The sequence below is a fragment of the Microcebus murinus genome, chromosome X (genome assembly GCF_040939455.1).
Source record: "Microcebus murinus isolate Inina chromosome X, M.murinus_Inina_mat1.0, whole genome shotgun sequence".
Lineage (NCBI taxonomy): Eukaryota > Metazoa > Chordata > Mammalia > Primates > Cheirogaleidae > Microcebus > Microcebus murinus.
Window position 1 is genome coordinate 14976352 of NC_134136.1, and position 19677 is coordinate 14996028.

A 19677-nucleotide genomic window follows, 5' to 3' on the forward strand; every position below is an offset into this window, starting at 1 on the left:
TGATTCTTATAAGCATCACCCAACAGCTTGCGGATTAAGCTGGGAGTCCCAGTACAACTCACACTGCTGGGAAGAAGTGAAGATAGCAGGATAGAAAGCAACCAAAGGGGACACTGCTTTTTAGGAGAGAAGCAAAAGTTACAGGCAGCTTGATCTGTTTCGGGTTTCCCTCCTCCACTGCAGACATGTGGGCTAATCAGGGAGCTGGTCGGAGTCCATGAAGAGACATTCCACCAGAGAGAAGATGCAACAGAGATCTAGTGGCTTCCAATACCAGGTTTCCACACGTTGTGCCATCCTGATTGCTCCAGTGCATGGAGTGAGGTCTGCTTGGGACCCAGCCATCTGGCAGTAGCCTTTGTGTCACCCCCACTGGGCCAGGGGATGAAGAGACACTCCCCTGTGTTGTGCCCTGTGACTGAGGGCCAAGCATGCCTACTTGCAGGAGTGGGAGCCAGACAGAGTAGGAGCCCCAAACACTACAGGCAGCACTTAGAAAGCCTGGAGGGACTGCCTCACTGAGTACTAGGGGTGGGAGGAGAACTGTGACCCACCAGTGGCTCCAGCCCACCTACGTGGATCCTAGGCCACTGAGATAAACCCCTGCCTGTGTAACTGGGCATTAGCAGTCCTCACACTAGTGAAACAGCCCATCATATGAGTAGCTCTGCCCCCAAAACCCCCAGGGCCAGCTGTGAGGCTCTCACTATGCCTGAATCCAGTGCTCTGCCCCTGTAGCTCCATGGCCCCAAGGCACCTGCAACTCCACTCTTGAGACTCCAAAGTTGTGCCTGGACTCAAGACCCCACTACCAGGTCCCTACCACTACCACTGGGCCTGTAGAACCTCCCCAAGATCCAACATGTCACTAAGGACCCCTTAGCCCCAAGGAGCCATTACTCCTAGACTTGGTTTGAGAGAATTCTCAGAAAAGGATAACAGGAGACCTGCAATGATAATATCCAAGAGCCAGGAGAAGAAGAGCCAGATGAGAAGAAATCAGCAAAAGAACCCTGGCAAAAAAAAAAAAAAAAAGATTGACACAAACACAATAAAGCTACAGTAGTGGACTCCACCAACAAAGGAAATTGGTGAAATGACAGAAATTTAATTCATCTTATGGATAGCCAATAAGATGAATGGAATGGAATAGAAAGTTGAAAACCAACAAAAAGAAACAAAAAAAATATTTCGGTAAATCAATGAAAAAATACACTAGAGAGCTAGATGACATAATAAAGTATATAATAGAACTTAAAGAAATGAAAGAGTCATTTAGGGAATTTGAAAACACAGCAGAAAGCTTTAATAACAGGCTAAACAAAGGAAAAGAAAGAATCTCAGAGCTTGAAGAAAAGGCTGTCGAGATGACCCAGTCACTCAAAGAGGCAGAGAAGAATATAAAAAAGTTTGACCAATCACTGAGAGAGATATGGGACTTTTCAAAGTGAATTAACATTCGAATTATAGGAATTCCTGAGGGAGAATAAAAAAGCTGAAGGCATGGAAAACCTATTTGAGGAAATGACTGAGGAAAACTTCTCTAGTATTGCCAGAAAATCAGAGATACGGATACAAGATGGACATCAAACAGATTCATAGCAAATAGGTCATCTACAAGACACATGGTCATCAACTTTGCCAAGTTGAAATGAAGGAGAAACCTCTGTAAGCAGCAAGATGTAAGCATTTAATAACCTGCAAAAGAAAACCCATCAGGCAAAGTGCTGACTCCTCAGTGGAAACATTAAAAGCCAGAAAGTATTGGGGCTCCATCTTCAACCAACTTAAACAGAACAGCTGCCAGCCTAGAATTTTGTATTCTGCAAAACTAAATTTCACAATTGATGGAGAAATTAAGTCTTTTCCAGACAAGCAAACACTTAGGCAATTTGCCATGACCAGAGCTGCTCTTCACGAAATACTCAGAACAGCAGTATATACAAATCAGCACAAGAGATACCCACCTGTGTAAATAGACCTAAAAGAACCCCAAAATTCATGACTGTTATAAAACAATAGAACAAGAGGTAAAACAAAAGGAGTAAGGTACTACTAACTGAATGAACAGACCAGTATGCCAGATATCAATGGTATCAAATAGTGGGAATGGATTCAATGCTCTTCTTAAAGACACAGGCCAGCTAAATGGATGAGCAAATATAACCCAAGTATCTGCTGTCTCCAGGAAACATATCTAAACCACAAGGACACATGCAGACTCAATGTGAAAGGATGGAAAAAATATTTCATGCAAATGAAACCAAAGAGAGCAGATGTAGCCATTCTCATATCAGATAAAATTGACTTTAAGCCAAGAAATAAATGTAAAGAAAGACAAAGAGGGTCATTATATAATGGTAAAGGGAGAATTCACTAAGAAGACATAAAAATCCTAAATGTATATGTGCCCAACACAGGAGCTCCCAGGTACATAAAGCAAATTTTAGTAGAGCCAAGCAAAGAAATAAATAGTACCATTGTAATTTCTGGGGACCTCAACACCCCATTGCCAGAGCTTGACAAATTATCTAAGCAGAAAATAAATTAAGAAAATAATAGACTTAAACCAAACTTTACATCAAATGAGTCTAACAGACAGCTATAAAACATTCCACTAAAAAACTACAGAATAAACATTCCTCTCAGCAGCACATGGGCATTCTGTATGAGTGATCATATTTTATTCCACAAAACAGGTATCAACAAATTCAAAAAAATGGAAATTGTTACGTATACATGCTGAAACCACAGCATAACAAGGCCAGAAGTTAATCAGAAGGTAAACACTCAAACCTATACAAAATTGTGGAAATTAAACAACCTGCTGTTGGATGATTATTGGGTTAAGAATGAAATTAAGACGGACATAAACATTTTTTTGAACTGAATTACAGTCATGACACAGGCTATCAAAATCTATAGGACACAGCAAAATAATTCCTCGGGGAGATTCATAGCCTTAAATGCCTACATCAAAAACACAGAAAGATCACACCTCAAGCAACTAGAAAGAGAACAACAAACCAAACCCAAAGCAAGCAGAAGAAATGAAATAAGGAAGGACAGAGCAGAATTAAATGAATTGGAAAACAAAAACAAAATACAAATGATTAACAAAACAAAAAGTAGGTTATTTGTAAAGATAAACGAAATCTTGCTAAACAGATTTATCTTGCTATATAGATTTTAACTTGAAAAAGATAAAGAGATCTCTTGCTATATTAACCAATAACAAAAGAGGAAGGACCCAAATAATCTCAATCGGATATGAAATGGTGACATTACAGCAGTTATAGCAGAAATACAAAGTATCATTCATTAATGTTACGTAAATCTCTATGTGCCTAAACTCGAGACGGTAGAGTAAATGGACAAGTTCCTGGAAACACACAATTTTGTAAGACTCAACCAGACCAGGAAGAAATAGAACTCTTGAACAGACCAAGAATAAACACTTAGATCAAACTGATAATAAGCAATCCTCCCAATACAAAAGCCCTGGACCAGATGGCTTCACAGCCATATTCTATTAGATCTACAAAGAAGATCCACTACCCATAATACAGGAATTATTTTAAAATATTGAGAAGGAGGGAATCATCTGTAATTCATTCTATGAAGTCAATATCAACTTGATACCAAAGGTAGGAAAGGACACAACAACAACAACAAGAAACCCTTCTGAATATACATATAAAAGTCTTCAATAAAATAGTAACAAATCGAATTCAATGGCATATCAAGAAAATAATCCACCAGGATGAATTGGACGTCATCTCAGGGATGCAAGGATGGTTCAACATATGTAAATCAATGAATGTGATTCACACATAAGCAAAAGCAAAAACAAATACCATATGATCATCTCAAAAGATGCAGAAAAAAATATTCAACAAAACCCACTACAGGTTCTGGATAAAAACCCTCAACAAACTAGGCAGAGAAGGAATATATCTCAAAATTATAATAGTCATGTATGACAAACTCACAGCCAACATCATACTGAATGGGGAAAAGTTGAAAGCATTCCCACTCAGGAACTGGAACAAGATAAGGATGGCCACTCTCACCTCTTCTCTTTAACATTGTTCTGGAAGTCCTAACCGAAGCAATCTAGCAAGAAAAGAATTTTAAGGGTATCCAAATCATGAAAGTAGAGTTCAAACTATCACTCTTTACTGACAATTTGATCTTGTACCTAGAAAACCCCTAATATTCCACTCAGAGTCTCCTGTAATGGATAAATAAATTCAGGAAAGTCTCAGGATGCAAAAATCAAGGTATATGAATCAATAGCATTTCTATATACTATATAGTAACAGTCAAGCCAAGAATGAAATCAAAGACTCAATACATTCACAATGGCTAAAAAGAAAATAAAATACCTAGGAATATACTTAACCAAGGAGGTGAAAGATCTCTACAAGGAGAACTATGAAACTCTGAGGAAAGAAATCACAGAGGATACAAACAAATGGAAAAAAAATATTATGCTCATGGATAGACAGAATCAAATTGTTAAAATGTCTATAGTACTCACATTGTTTTACAGATTTAGTGCATTCCCATCAAATTACCAAAATCAAACTTCACAGATCCATGAAAAATTATTCTATGCTTTGTTTAGAAGCAGAAAAGAGCCCGAATACTCAAGGCAATCTTAAGTGAAAAGAACAAATCTGGCGTCATCACATCACCAGACTTCAAGCTATACTACAGGACTATAGTAATCAAAACAGCATGTAATTGGTATGAAAATAGCAACTTAGACCAGTGGAACAAAACGAGAACCCAGATATAAAACCATGTACCTACAACCAGCTAATCTTTGACAAAGGAGACAACAGTGTACACTGGGGAAAAGAAGCCCTATTCAATAAATGGTGCTGGGAAAATTGGATAGCCACAAGCAGAAGAATGGAACAGAACCCCTACCTCTGACGACTCACAAAAATTAATTCAAGATGTATAAAAGAATTAGATCTTAGGAAGAAAACCTTAAGAATTCTAGAGAAAAGGTAGAAAAAACTCTCCCAGATACTGGCTTAGGCAAAAAATTTATGACTAAGACCACAATGGCAATCATGGCAACAACAAAAATAAATAAATAGGATTTGATTAAACTAAAATGCTTCTGCACAGCTAAGCAAAAAAATCAACAGAGCCAGTAGACAACCTACAGAATGGGAGAAAATAATCACAAGCTACACATCTCATAAAGGGCTAATAAGCAGAGTTTACAAGGAACTAAACCAAATCAGCAAGAAAAAAACAACACTATTAAGAAGTGGGAAAAAGACATGATAGAAGGTTCTCAAAAAAGAAAGACCAAATGGCCACTAAACATATGAAAAAAATTCTTGTAATCAGTAATCATCAGGGAAATGTAAATTAAAACCACAGTGTGATATCACCTTACCCAAGTCAGAATGGCTTTATTAAAACTTTCAAAAACAATAAATGCTGGTGTGGATACAGAGAGAAAGGAATGCTTATAAACTCTCTTGGTGGGACTGCAAATTAGTGCAACCTCTATGGAAAACAATATGGAGGGAGATTCCTCAAAGAACTAAAAGCAGACCTGCCATTTAATCCAGCAATCCCACCTCTGGGTATTTACCCAAAGGAAAAGAAGACTTTCATCAAAAAGACACTTACATTTGAATGTTTATAGCAGCACAATTCATAATTGCAAAGATGTGGAATCAGCCCAAGTTTCCTTCAGTTCATGAGTAGATTCGTAAAATGTGATACACACACACACACACACACCATGGAGTACTTCTCAGCCATTACAAAAAGATAAATTAATACCTTTGCAACAATCTTGGTGGAACTGGAGATCATTCTCCTAAGTGACGTATCTTAAGAATGGAAAAACAATCACCACATGTAGTCAGTATTAAATTGAAACTAACTGATGAGCACACATGTGCACAAAGGGAATTAAAACTCAGTGGAAAGCAACCAGGGGGGAGTGGCGAGTAAGGGAGGGGAAAACCGTAAATAATTTGGCATGAAAGATTTGGGAAATTGTACTTTGCGTTATATGATCTAGAGCAGGGGTCCTCAAACTTTTTAAATGGGGCCAGTTCACTGTCCCTCAGACCATTGGAAAGTGCTCACTGTGGGTGGCATGTGGCCTGCAGGCCATAGTTTGAGGACGCCTGATCTAGAGATTTGTATCTTTATTGATTCTCACCTGGGGTATTCATATAAAATAGCTGACAAATGTAAAATTATTTTAAATTTTAACTTTAAAATACATAATTATTTAACTTGCTTTTTCTTTTAATTAGGTAACTGGGAAAAGGGTATATGCTACAAGCCAGCAAATATATGAAGGAGTTAAATCATTATGGACAAAAAGCAGCAAAAAAGAGTCACTCCCTGAATCTAATGAAGAAACTAAGGTAGAGTTTAAATGGGCCAAAAAGGTACACAATGAGTTTTGTTTGGGTGGGTGTTTGCTTATAATGGGTGTATTGGGCGTATAAGAATAGAATGTAGATGTAGGAATATGTTATAATTTTTAGGATATTTTAGTCTTTTAGTAAAATAATTTACTTATGAAAGAAATATCTTTTTGGTAAACAGCTAGGAAGCTCTTCTGGAATCGAATTACCTGCAAGAACAACTCATATCCTGAAACACTCAGTGCCTTTACCGTCAGAACTCAGCTCTGAAACAAAGACTAAATCAGAATCTATATCAGGTTTGTTTGGAATAATTCAATTTTGCCTTAATTCTTTTCTTTAAATAATTTGATAGCATTATAATTAGCAGTTTGAACTTATTTGTTTTCTTCAGAAATGTTTTGTTTTTCTCATATCTTTAGTTTGCAATTCTTTTTAAGTTATGAGGTACTTAGGTAACTGGTATTTTTTTTTTTTTCATTGCCATGTAGTTCATGATACAGATCTTTGGATGTGGGGGTTTAGAGTAGCACTGACAGGTTGATTAAGTAAAGCATTTAATATCATTTTATAAACAAGAGCTATTTTATCAGGTTAGGGAAATATGCTTTTCTGGATTCTATCAGTTTGTAGGTATGAGTCATACCTACATAAATATCATGTTCTATTTCTTTTGCTATTTACCTGTCAGTCTCCTTGTCAGTCTGTTTTTTCTATCCATAGTTTTATTAAGTTTAGTTACCAAAAGAACTTTCAACATGAAATAGTAGAAGTAGCACCAATTATAATATTTATAACTTTGCTAATATTCAATACTGGTAGTTAATATTTATACTTTATGGGACAAAATAATGACAGTTATACTTTCTAAGCAGATATCACCATGGTTTTACTGTGATCAAGAAAAACAAATGTAGCGAGATGTTTTCTTTACTGTGGTTTTGCTGTGATCAAAGGAAAGGTAACTGAATTTTTACAGTTACCTTTTTTATTACTTATATGATATGAACACAGTGTACTTACATAGACTCACTAGCCACTGCTTTGCATAGTGTTGTCTACCTGTACAATGTCAATGGTACAACCCATTAAGTTGTCTTATTGCAAAGGAAATATGACTAACTCTAAGGTTGGGGAATAATAATTGAGGAGTAATAATAATGTCTAACTTTTATTAAGTATGTACTGTGATACAAAGAGCAGTAAATTTATTATTATTCATTCCTCATCCACAAAGCAAAGCAAAACAAAAAACTCTGCTGTATTGGTAATTATTCCTGTATGTTGAATACATTGAGACTCAAGGAGCTTAAATAACGTGTCCCAGATCACACAGCTTGTGAGTACCAGAGCTGTGTTTATAGCCTAGTTCTTCCTGACCTCAAAGTCCAAGCTCTTTCCGTTGTATATAGATTATCTAATTTAAAACCAGAATGTAGTTTCTAATTTCAGCCTATTCCTCCTCTCTATTATTTATAAAAACTATCACTGAATAACAAACCTGATTTAGGTTTTACTACTTTTCTCTGTCACTTCTTTCTAATCAAGTGAGTTATATAATTTTTAGATTGTCACTGAATAATCCATAGTTGAATATATTCCCACAAGAATATAATGTATCTGGTCATTTTTCTAAATGCCTGCCAATCCCAGAATATCTTTGTGAAGATGAAATGTACCACAGCTTAACAGTGGGGCCAAAATCATCCTTAGAGAATGTATTTTTCTTCACACATCTAGATTCTGTAGCCTTTTACCTGCTTGTTCTAAGTGATGTAGTATATGAAAATCATTCTAAGGAGACATGTAGAAGGAGAAAGAGATGGCAGTGCTGTTCATTCTTATTATATTCGGGTTTCTATTAATAAAACAACATAGACTGGGTGGCTTATAAAGAACAGAAATTTATTTCTCACTGTTCTAGAGGGTGACAGTTTGAGATTAGGGTGCCAGCATAGTCAAGTTCTGGTGAGGGTCCTCTTCTGGCTTATAGACAGTCTACTTCTCATTGTATCTTCACAAGGTAGAGAACAGAAGAAAGTTAGCTCTCTCAGGACTCTTATAAGGGCACCAATGCCATTCATGAGAGCTCTACTCTCATCACTTCGTTAGTCCTAATTACTTCCCAAAGGCCGTACCTCCTAATACCATCACTTGGGGGGGGGAGTAAGGTCTCAACATATTTAATTTTGGGGGTACACAAATATTTAGTCCATAATATTAATATATCATTAAGAGTTGATCATACAGTATATTCTTGGGATTCACCACTTCTACATTTCATATATAATCTCAAAGTTCTATGACATGGGAAATAGTAGCGATTGGGAGCACAGGTTTTAGAATAAGACTTGAATCCAAATCCCAGGTCCAGCATTTATTAGTTCTATTGCCTGGGGCAAGTTACCTGACACTTTAAGCCTCAGGCTCCTCATCCATAAAAGGGGACAATAGTAGTTCTCAAATGGTGGTTGTGAGGATTAAATGAGATATTACATGTAAAGCACTAAGTACAATGTCAAGCACATATTAACTTCTTAATGAATATCAAAAGATATCATCATTCAAGTGTGGTGGCTCACACCTGCAATCCCAACACTCTGAGAGGCTGAGGCAGGATTGCTTGAGTTCACGAGCAAGAGCAAGACCCCATCTCTACTAAAAGTAGAAAAATTAGCCAGTCATCATGGCACACACCTGTAGTCCCAGCTACTGGTAGGGTGAGGCTAGAGGATCACTTGAATTCAGAAGTTGGAGGTTACAGTGAGCTTCGATGATACCACTGCACTCTATCCAGGACAGTATAACCAGACTCTTTCTCAAAAAGACAAATCATCATTATCATTTTCCTGAAGTAATTAGCAATTTTGCTGATAAATAAATTTTCATTGAGCATACTTCAGGAGCAAGCTCCTTAGCTCATGAGCCTAGCCATGGTCACCATGCAGAATAGATTGAGTGTACTATCTTACTATATGTCATGGCTTTAATATGAGTTTGGTTGTTCTCTACCATCCTATATATAATTTATAGTGAAAATTATGTTATTTTTGGAATCACAAGTTTAGAAATTTTGTATCATGGACCTCTTCAAGAATCTGATGAAAATAGAATGAAATCTCACACAGTCTTAACAAATTAATGTCCCTATAAAGTAGGGATTGTCAAACTATCACCCATGTGCCAAATCTAGCTCACTCCCTGTTTTAGTATGCTCTGTAAACTAACAGTGGTTTCTACATGTTTTAGGTGGCTGATAAAAATAAAAAATACTATTTTGTGACATTTGAAAATTATATGAAATTCAAATCTCAATGTCCATAAATGCATTTTTATTAGAATACAACCACACTCATCCATTTATGTATTGTCTATGACTACTTTCACACACAGTGGCAGAGTTGAGCAGTTGTGATAGAGACCATATGGTTTACAAATTCTAAAATATATACTACTGGGCTTTGGCAGAAAAAGTTTGCCAGTTCCTGTTCTGAAGTGAGAGGATATGCCACATATACACAACTCCTCTCCTCCACGTGATATTTGCCAGATTCTTTTTGGACCAGGAGACTAAATAGCCAAGCTCAAAACCTCTGACAGGCAAAACCAAATTTCCTACAGCTTTTTAGTGCTGAAGAGAGAGAAACCAGTCAGACTGTCAATCAGAATCTTGAGAATGCCATACTGAAAAAACAAGGAGGAACCAGTGGTTGGCTGACTCTTACTAAAACTACAACCCAGGCTAGACCCAGTTCACTGACCAACTAGATTAAGATGATAAGTGCTTCACCCTTCCTAAAAGAGGAAAAGGGCACCCCTGTCTGGTAGAATATGTCATCTAGAGCTTCTGACTTTTATGCACAATGTACACCATACAAACAAACAAAAAACTGGTCATGCAAAGTGGCAGGAATATGTGACTGACAATAAAAAGAAAGAAATAAAATAATAGCAGCAGACTCATAAATGACCTAAATATTGAAGTTAACAGAACAGGTTTATATAATAACTGTAATGTTAAATAGAAAAAGTGATGGACAAAGTAGATGAAAATATGAAGAATTTGACAAGGACTTAGAATCTATTGAAAAAATCAGGTGGATATTCTACAAGTAACAATACAGTACCTGAAACTAAGAACTCATTGATGGGTTTAACAATATACTATATGCAAGACAGCACAGAATTAATGAACTCAAAAAGTCAATAAAAAATAGCCAAACCAAAGCACAGAGAGAAAAAAAATAATGGAAAGAATAGAACAAAGTGTGAGAAAGTACTTTGCAATGACTAGTATCTTTAACTGTTTGAATTACTGAGAATTGGGATGTTGAATGTCATCTTGATTACAAGAAACAAAAAGTCATCCTGATTATAAGAAACAAAAATAGAATTTCTAACAATTGTAACCTCACTTAGCAATTTATTAGTTATCTTTCCCATCTTTTTTACCATACTAGCTTGAATAGCAATGAGTTAATATGTGAACTAAATTATCAGTGAACAGATATCACCTAATAGCTATTTGAGGCAATAATCATTGCTGTCTTATAACTTTAACTATATTTCTTTCCTGATTGTTATAACACCAGGTTTTAAAAAAGTTTGCTAAAAAAGCTTAAACATACACTGTGGGGGTAGGAAAATGGTGAAGTAGAGGTGAACTCTTAGCCCTTTGCTCCCAGAGAAAGAGCTGAAGAACTCAGATGGCTGCACACAAGTGGATTCTTCCCCCAGAAGAACAGCAATGTGAAACTACAGAGAAACAAAATGGGACAATCAACATACAAAAAAAATAATAATAATGTGAATGGGAGATACGATGACAAAGTCTAGAAAGTATGAGATAAACAATAGAGAATAGAGTGTGGGACGGCCATGCTCACCTGGCCAGAAAATGCAGCAGAATCTGACCCATAGGAGGATGCCTGGCTCCTCCACTGATCTCCATACTCACTCAGACAGGGATGTGCCTGAAGTTGGTGCAAAATCACAGCATGAGATTGTGGTCTCTGTGGAGAGAGGACAATAGTGGGAAATATTTTGAACTACCCGGTATTCTGTTTTAGGACTGCACTAGGTGGGGGAGGAACTGGTCTGCATGATTGCTTCCTGAGACCACTTGAGGGAGTTTGGAGACAGGCAGCTCTGATCTGGTGGTCATCAGGGCCAGAACAAAGGAGGTGAACACTGAAAACAGGGCTCTACCCCTGGAAACCAATGATGATTAGGCCAGCTCAGGGGGGGGTGGGACAGAAAGAGCAACACCTTCTGCCAGACAGGTGCAAGATTGAGGGAATGTGACACACAAGAGACAGTGGGCATCCTGGTGATTCAGCTCACTGAACTGGCATCTGCCAACTCCTGAGCAGTCGCCCCCAGTGCTAGCTCTGCAGGTGGGCGGCCGCCAATTTTGAGGTCCAAAGCCCTGACACTGTGATGTGCTATGGTTTCAGGCAGTACCCTTCTCCCAGCTAGAGGATTCTCCTGCCCTGTGCAGCAAGCCCAGCCCTTCCATGACCTGTTGATTCAGCTAGCCAGGCCTGCGTCGGTGGACAAATCTTGCATGCTTCCCAACAAAGCTAGTTCCCTAGTAGTGGGAGGCCACAACCTGTGGAATCTCCAGACACTGGGGCACTGGGCAGTCTTTGGCATCACCCGTGCCCTAGCCCAGAAACTTTCACACCAGGAGTGGAGGTCTCTGTCCCTGGAGGTTTGGAGAAGCAAGAAAAGCCACTTTTCCTGTGTTACTGGTGTGAATCTTCAGGGCCTTGGTGCAGATCAATAATTGACAGCCCATGGATTCTGCCCACTGGACCAACTTGGATCATTTAATAAGAACGTAATTCTAGATCCTGCTCTGCATCTGGGTAGCTGCCAACAGTGGGGTTTGTGGTCAGGAAAGGAAAATCCTGGCCTGAGACCCCAGCAGTGGCACCAAGTGACCCCTCCCATCTGGAGCAGCCTCCCAAGCATGGTGGAAGAGCCCTGAATAACATTAGCAGATTCCCCTAACAGCAGATCAAGCAAACACAGATGCACACACATGTAGGCTGGTAGGCATCAGGTGCGATCTCTCTTTTCCTTAGCTGTGCTTTAAGGGGGAATAAGGTCCAAGTAACCCTAGAGAGTGGCAAGACCCTTCCTAAAGATTGGGGCAATAGTACTCTCAATCCATGGGACCAAAACAGAGGCATCAGATTACCTCTATAACTGGCTCCTCTATGCAGTCTACAACCAATGACAGAAAGGGTAACCCCATAGCTTAGCACATTGCCCTCCATCTCAAGCTATTAGAGGGCACTGGAATTACACACACAAGTATGATTCACCATGTGGGAGCTTAAGCTGGGGGACCAAACTCACTAATCTACACTAGCAAGAGTTGAAGACAACAGTTCAGAGGCAACTCAACTTGCTAAAATACATCTAAGGCAATACAAGACCAGTGTGCCTCTTCGCACCACTGTCAAGGAACATCCCTTGGGGGCTTGAAGTTAGGGGAACAAACCAGTCCTAGCACTCTGACTGCTCAACTGAGTACCCTGATGAGAAGGAACCAGTGAAAGAACACAGGAAATATGAAAGATCATAGAGAAAATCACCCCCAATCATTAGAACCTCAAAAATGGATGCTAATTTAAATAAAATGATTAAAGTGATGAAAGAATTCCAAATATGGATTGTAAGGAAACTCAATGAAAATGAAGTGAAAATCAAACTCCACACAAAGAACCACAAGAACAATACAGGAAATGAATGAAAAATTCTCAAAGGAAATTGAAATATTACAAAAAAAAAAAAACCAGAAATCTTGGAAATGAAAGAGGCATTTAAGGAACTACAAAACACAGTGGAAAGCCTTAAAAATAGGATGGATCACACAGAGGAAAGAATCTCAGAGCTTGAAGATAATGCTTCTGTGCTAAACAAATCAGATGAAGAAAAAGAACACAGAAACAAGAGAGAAGAACAAAACATACAGGAAATGGGGGATTATGTACAGAATCCAAATGTAATAATTTTAGGCATCCTGGGGAGAGAAGAAAATACACAAAGGCTAGATAATCTTTCTTGGAATACTGGGGGAAAATACGCCTGGCCTGGCCAGAAACCTAGGTATCCAGATAAAAGAATCACACAGAACTCCTGGGAAACTTAATGTAAAAAGGCAATCACCACATCACATAATTATCAGACTGGCCATAGTAAACACGAAAGAGGCAATCCTTTGAGCAGTAAAGTGAAAACAACGGATAACGTAAAGAGGAAAACCTACCAACGTAAAGAGGAAAACCTACCAGACTAACTGCAGACTTCTTTTTTTATTATTTATTTTTTATTACTTCATAATATGGGACTACAAATATTGTTAGGGTTACATATCTTGCACCTGTCCCCCCTCCCCCACCCCACAATGCCAGAGCTTCTAGCATGTCCAGCCTCCAGGTGGTACGCACCGCTCCTACCTTGTAAGTACATGCCCTTCCCCTCCACCCCCTTCCACCTGTCCATTTCCCAATTACAGATTTTTTTCAGACATTTTGGTTACAATGTGTATCTTTATCTCTCCCTAAAAAGGGATAGAGGTAATCCCTTCCCCCCCCCACAATGCTCGCCACTTCCTTAAGATGTGGGTCTCCCCCCCAAATCCCTGTTGAACACTACCATTTTTTGAGCACTGTAGTCTTAGTCAATCAGTACCAATTTGATGACGAGTAGATGTATAGCCCCTTTTCCAGATCTTGTGTCACCTCACTTTGTATTACAGGCTTAAGCTTTATCCAGGATAGCAGTGCTAGCTCACTGTCGTTTCTTAGGATTGAGTAATATTCCATTGTGAGCATATACCACATTTTAGTTATCCACTCATGAATTTGCAGACACTTGGGTAGTTTCGATGACCATGCAATAGTGAATTGTGCTGCCATAAACATTTGGGTGCAGATGTCTTTATAATAGAGAGACTTATGTTCTTTTGGGTAGATGCCCAACAATGCTATTGCTGGGTCAAATGGTATTTCTATTTTTAGCTGTTTGAGGTATCTCCAAATTCTCTTCCACAAAGGTTGCACTAATTTGCAGTCCACCAGCAGTGTAAGAGAGTTCCTGTCTCTCCACATCCTTGTCAGCATTTGTTGTTTTGGGATTTCTTGATATAGGCCATTCTCACTGGGGTTAGATGGTATCTCATTGTGGTTTTGATTTGCATTTCTCTAATGATTAGAGATGTTGAACATTTTTTATATGTTTGCAGGCCATTATTCTATCTTCTTTGGAGAAGTTTCTGTTCATTTCCATTGCCTATTTCTTGATAGGGATGTTTGATTTTTTCTTGTTTATTCTTTTAAGTTCTAGGTAGATTCTTGTTATTAGACCTTTATCAGAAGTGTAGAGAATGAATATTTTCTCCCACTCTGTGGGTTGTCTATTTGATCTAATGATAGATTCCTTGGCTATGCAGAAACTTTTTAATTTGATCAGATCCCATTTGTTTATTTTTGATTCGGCGGTGATTGCCTTGGGGGGGTCTTCCTCTTGAATACTTTACCTAGACCAATATCTGATAGAGTTTTCCCAACCTTTTCATCTAGGATTCTTAAAGTTTCATGCCTTAGGTTTAGATCTGTTATCCATCTTGAGTGAATTTTTGTGAGGGTGAGAGGATGGGATCCTGATTCACTCTTCTACATGTTGCTAACCAGTTTTTCCAGCACCATTTATTGAAGAGAGAATTTTTTTTTCCCCATTGTATGTTTTTGTCTGCTTTATCAAAGATTAGGTTACCGTATACAGATGGTTTCATCTCTGGAATCTCAGTTCTATTCCAGATATTGATGATTCTGTTCTTGTGCCAATGCCAGGCAGATTTAACTATTATTGCTTTATAGTACAGTTTGAAGTCAGGAAGACTGATGTCTCCCAGTTTGTTCTTTTTACTTAAGATGGCTTTGGCTATACATGGTTTTCTTTGGTTCCATACAAAGCGAAGAATTATTTTTTCTAGATCTGTTAAGAATGCTGATGGTATTTTGATGGGGATTGCATTGATTCTGTAGATCACATTAGGTAATATTGACATTTTAACAATATTGATTCTACCAATCCATGAACATGGTAGATTTTTCCATATGTTTAAATCATCTGTAATTTCTTTTTTTAGTGTTTTGTGGTTCTCCTTGTATAAATCTTTCATATCTCTCATTAAATATACTCCTAGATATTTAATTTTCTTTGGGGGTATAGTAAAGCATATTGCAGTTTTGATTTGAGTTTCTGCTTGATGGTTCTTGGCATATATGAATGCTTCTGATTTGTGTGTATTGATTTTATACCCTGAAACTTTACCGAATTCATTTATCAAATCTAGGAGTCTTTTGGAAGAATTCATAGGGATTTCAAGGTATATCATATCATCAGCGAAGAGTGAGAGTTTGATCACATCTGTTCTGACTTGGATGCCCTTAATACCCCTCTCTTGCCTGATTGCTATAGCTAGGACTTCGAGCACTATGTTGAATAGGAGGGGAGAAAGTGGTCTTCCTTGTCTAGTTCTGGTTCGAAGAGGGAACGATTTCAATTTTTCCCCATTTAGGATGATATTAGCAGTTGGTTTGTCATAAATGGATGTGATAAATTTAAGGTAAGGGCCATCTATGCCTATTTTGTTAAGTGTTTTTATCATAAAAGTATGTTGGACTTTGTCAGATGCTTTTTCTGCATCTGTTGGCAGAATCATATGGTCTTTCTTTTTGCTTTTATTTATAAAGTGGATTGCATTTATAGACTTGGATATGTTGAACCAGCCTTGCATCCCAGGAATAAATCCCACCTGGTCATGTTGAATTATTCTTTGATGTGTTGCTGAATTCTATTTGCTAAAATTTTATTTAGGATTTTTGCATCTATATTCATAAGGGATATTTTTCTGTAAATTTCTTTTTTTGTTGCATCCTTTCCTGGATTTGGTATCAATGTGATATTGGCTTCGTAGAATGAGTTAGGCAGACTACCATCTTTCTCAATGGTGTGGGATAGTTTCTGTAGTATAGGTATGAGTTCGTCTTTGAATGTTTGGTAGGACTCTGAAGTGTAGCCATCTGGCCCAGGACTTTTCTGCTTGGGGAGGTTTTTAATTACTGCTTCAATTTCTGAGCATGTGATTGGTCTGTGCAAGAACTCTATTACCTCCTGGGTGAATTTAGGGAGGTTGTATGAATCCAGGAATCTGCCCATTTCATCTTCATTCTGTAGTTTTTGGGCATATATATTTCTATAATACTCAAACATAATGTTTTGTATTTCTGTGGAGTCTGTTGTGATCTCTCCTTTTTCATTTATTATTGAGTTTATTAGAGTCCTTTCCCTTTGAGTTCTTGTCAGCCTAGCCAGAGGGTCATCAATTTTGTTAATCTTTTCGAAAAACCAGCTTCTGGTTTTGTTGATCTTCAATATAATTATCTTGTTTTCTATTTCATTTAGTTGAGCTTTGATCTTAGATATCTCTTTTCTTCTGCTCAGATTGGAATTGGTTTGCTCTTCTTTTTCCAATTTCTTGAATATATTCATTAGGTTGTTGGTGTCTACTCTTTCTGTTTTTTGGATGTGAGCATTTATTGCTATTAGTTTTCCTCTCAGGTATGCTTTTGCTGTATCCCACAGGTGTTGGTAAGATGTAGCTCCATTGTCATTTTGTTCGAAGAAACTCTTGATTTCCCTCTGAATTTCTTCCTTGACCCTATTAAACAGTAGATTGTTTAGTTTCCAAGACTTAGTGATGTCGTGTGTATTTCTGTTAGAATTGAACTTTAATTTTATACCACTATGATCAGAGAAGACACATGGTATTATTTCTATTTTCTTAAATTTTTTGAGATCTGCTTTGTGGCCTAGTATGTGATCAGTTTTGGAGAAGGATCTATGGGCTGTTGAGAAGAATGTGAATTCAGCTTTATTTGGGTGGAATGTTCTGTATAGATCTGTCAGACCTTTTTGGTCAATAGCTTTGTTTAGGTCCCTTATTTCTTTACTTAATTTCTATTTGGAGGATCTATCCAGTTCATTTAGTGGTATGTTGAAGTCCCCTGCTTTTATGGTAGTGTTGTTTAAAGTGGTATTTAGGTCAGACAATGTTTGCTTTATTTTCTGTGTACCCTTTTTTCCTCTGATTTGTTTAGCATGTAGGCATAATCTTCAAGCTCTGAGATTCTTTCTTCAGCATGATCTATCCTGTTTTCGAGGCTTTCCACTGTATTATGGAGTTCCTTGAATGTTTCCTTCATTGCCAGAATTTCTGCTGGGTTTCTCTGAATAACTTCAACATCTTTGGAGAATTTTTCATTCATTTCCTGGATTATTCTTGTGGTTTCTCTATGTTGGGATTCTATTTTCTCTTCAATACTGTTGAGCTTTCTAACAATCCATATCCAGAATTTGTCCTCTGTTAGTTTAATTATATCATGTAAGTTGGTGTCAGTTGGTGGGGAATGAGTATTTTCTTTTGGAGGAGACTTTTCTCTCTGATCGTGAATGATTCCTGATGTCTTTTGCTGTTTCTTCCTCATCTTGATACTTTGTTGAGAACCAGAGGTGTTGGAACTCGATTATGGGCTGTGTTCTTGAGATCCAAAGGATTGTTCCTTGGAAGAGCTGAGGAGTATGTATTCAGGTCCTGTATCTTCTAAGAAGAGTTTGAGCCTGTTGGATTATCTTTGACCAGATGTCTTCACCTTTTGTCTACAGAGATTAGTGGGTTTGGGTCCCTTGCTTAGACACCCAAGGGCTCCTTCAGTCTAGTGAGATGGAGACCAGTTTCCACCACTAGGTTGAAATGGGAGGCACTGTGTTAAGCACTGAGTTTACTCTGTCTTTTGATCTCTGTGGTTTGTGGGAAGGAGTCAGTTATCAATGTATCCCAAGATCTTTGTATTGCACTCTAAACGTCTAAATAGGATATTCAGGTATCTCAGTGTTAAGCGAGTGACTTGCCACTCCCAAAGGTTCCTCAAGTCCTCAGGAATAGCAGCCTCCTTCGCTACTCCGCCTTGCTATGATAGGCTCTGCTCTCTGGGCACAGAATGTAAACAGCTAAATGTAGCAAGAAACCTCCTTGGTTCTGGCTTGTGAGATTGCTGCCAAACAAAACACTGCTCTTGCCTTTCCACCCTTTTAAATTCAGCTTCCAAGTCCACCTGCCAGGTTAGGGCAGAGGATGAGACTGAGCTCAGTACCAGGGCAGGCCTCCGTAGCATTTCCAATATATGGGGTGGTGGTGGCACACTTTGGTGGTGCTGACGCCACGTGTCCGCTGTTTGGCGGAAGGCTGGGTTGGGTTTGGCAAGCTGGCTTCAATCGACCACTGCACTCCCTAATTCCCTAGCTCGCAGAGACCCAGTGGTTTATATGTGGGGAAGTATCCTCTGTCTACCCAGTGCCAGTCACAGCTTCAATGATAACCAAAGGCCAATACTCCTTTAAGGTAGAGTCCCCACTTCCTGGACCTTAAAGAGTCCTGAGGTAGAATGCCCAATTCAGCACTCCTTTCTGGGGTTCGGGGAGGCCGCCACTTACTTCAGCACCTGTAGGTTCAGCTCTTGCGCCTGTTTCAGCGGAGCGCTGCAAACTCAAATAGCTGGCCACTCCAGACACGGGAACAGTTCGGCTGGTCTAGGGCAGTTGGGGTGCCCAAGGCAGGCATCCCGCATGGCTCTCCACCTCTGTAAGCCACGGGGCAGACGGCAGGGCTGGGAAGCTGCCACAGTGCTCGGACTCTTTCCCTACCAACTGCCGCCCCAGCGGAGCTGCAAACTCAGAGAACTGCCCTCTCCAGAAGCGGGAACCATTCGGCTGGTCTAGGGCAGTGGGGGTGCCCGAGAGAGGTGTCCCACATGGCTCTCTGCGTCTCCAAGCCAGCGGGGGGTGGAGGGGGGGGGCTCTGACTCTTTCCCCTCCGACTACCGCCCCAGCGGGGTGCTGCAAACTCAAAGAGCTGCCTGCTACTGAAGCGGGAACTATTTGGCTGGTCTAGGGCAGTAGGAGTGCCTGAGATGGGTATCCTGCACGGCTCTCCATGTCTCCAGGGTGGGGGGGGGCGGGGCTGGGAAGCAGCCACAGGGCTCAGACTCTTTCCCCATCGACTGTCGCCCCAGCAGAGCACTGCAAACCAAAAGAGCTGCGCATTCCAGAAGTGGAAACTGTTTGACTGGTCTAGGGCAGTGGGGGTGCCCGAGACAGGCATCCTGCGTGGCTCTCCATGTCT

The 19677-nt window shown here is 39.2% G+C and overlaps 1 protein-coding gene across 2 annotated transcripts in view; it reads left to right on the forward strand.

Moving 5' to 3' along the window:
• The window catches only part of APOOL (apolipoprotein O like), a 139001-nt gene that overhangs the window by 105975 nt on the left and 13349 nt on the right, over positions 1–19677 (forward strand). For both annotated transcript variants that reach the window (XM_012790093.2, XM_075999410.1), the window contains 2 exons: positions 6303–6416; positions 6601–6718. In XM_012790093.2, the coding sequence (XP_012645547.2) occupies positions 6303–6416; positions 6601–6718 (232 nt within the window). The remainder of the gene's footprint in view (positions 1–6302; positions 6417–6600; positions 6719–19677) is intronic.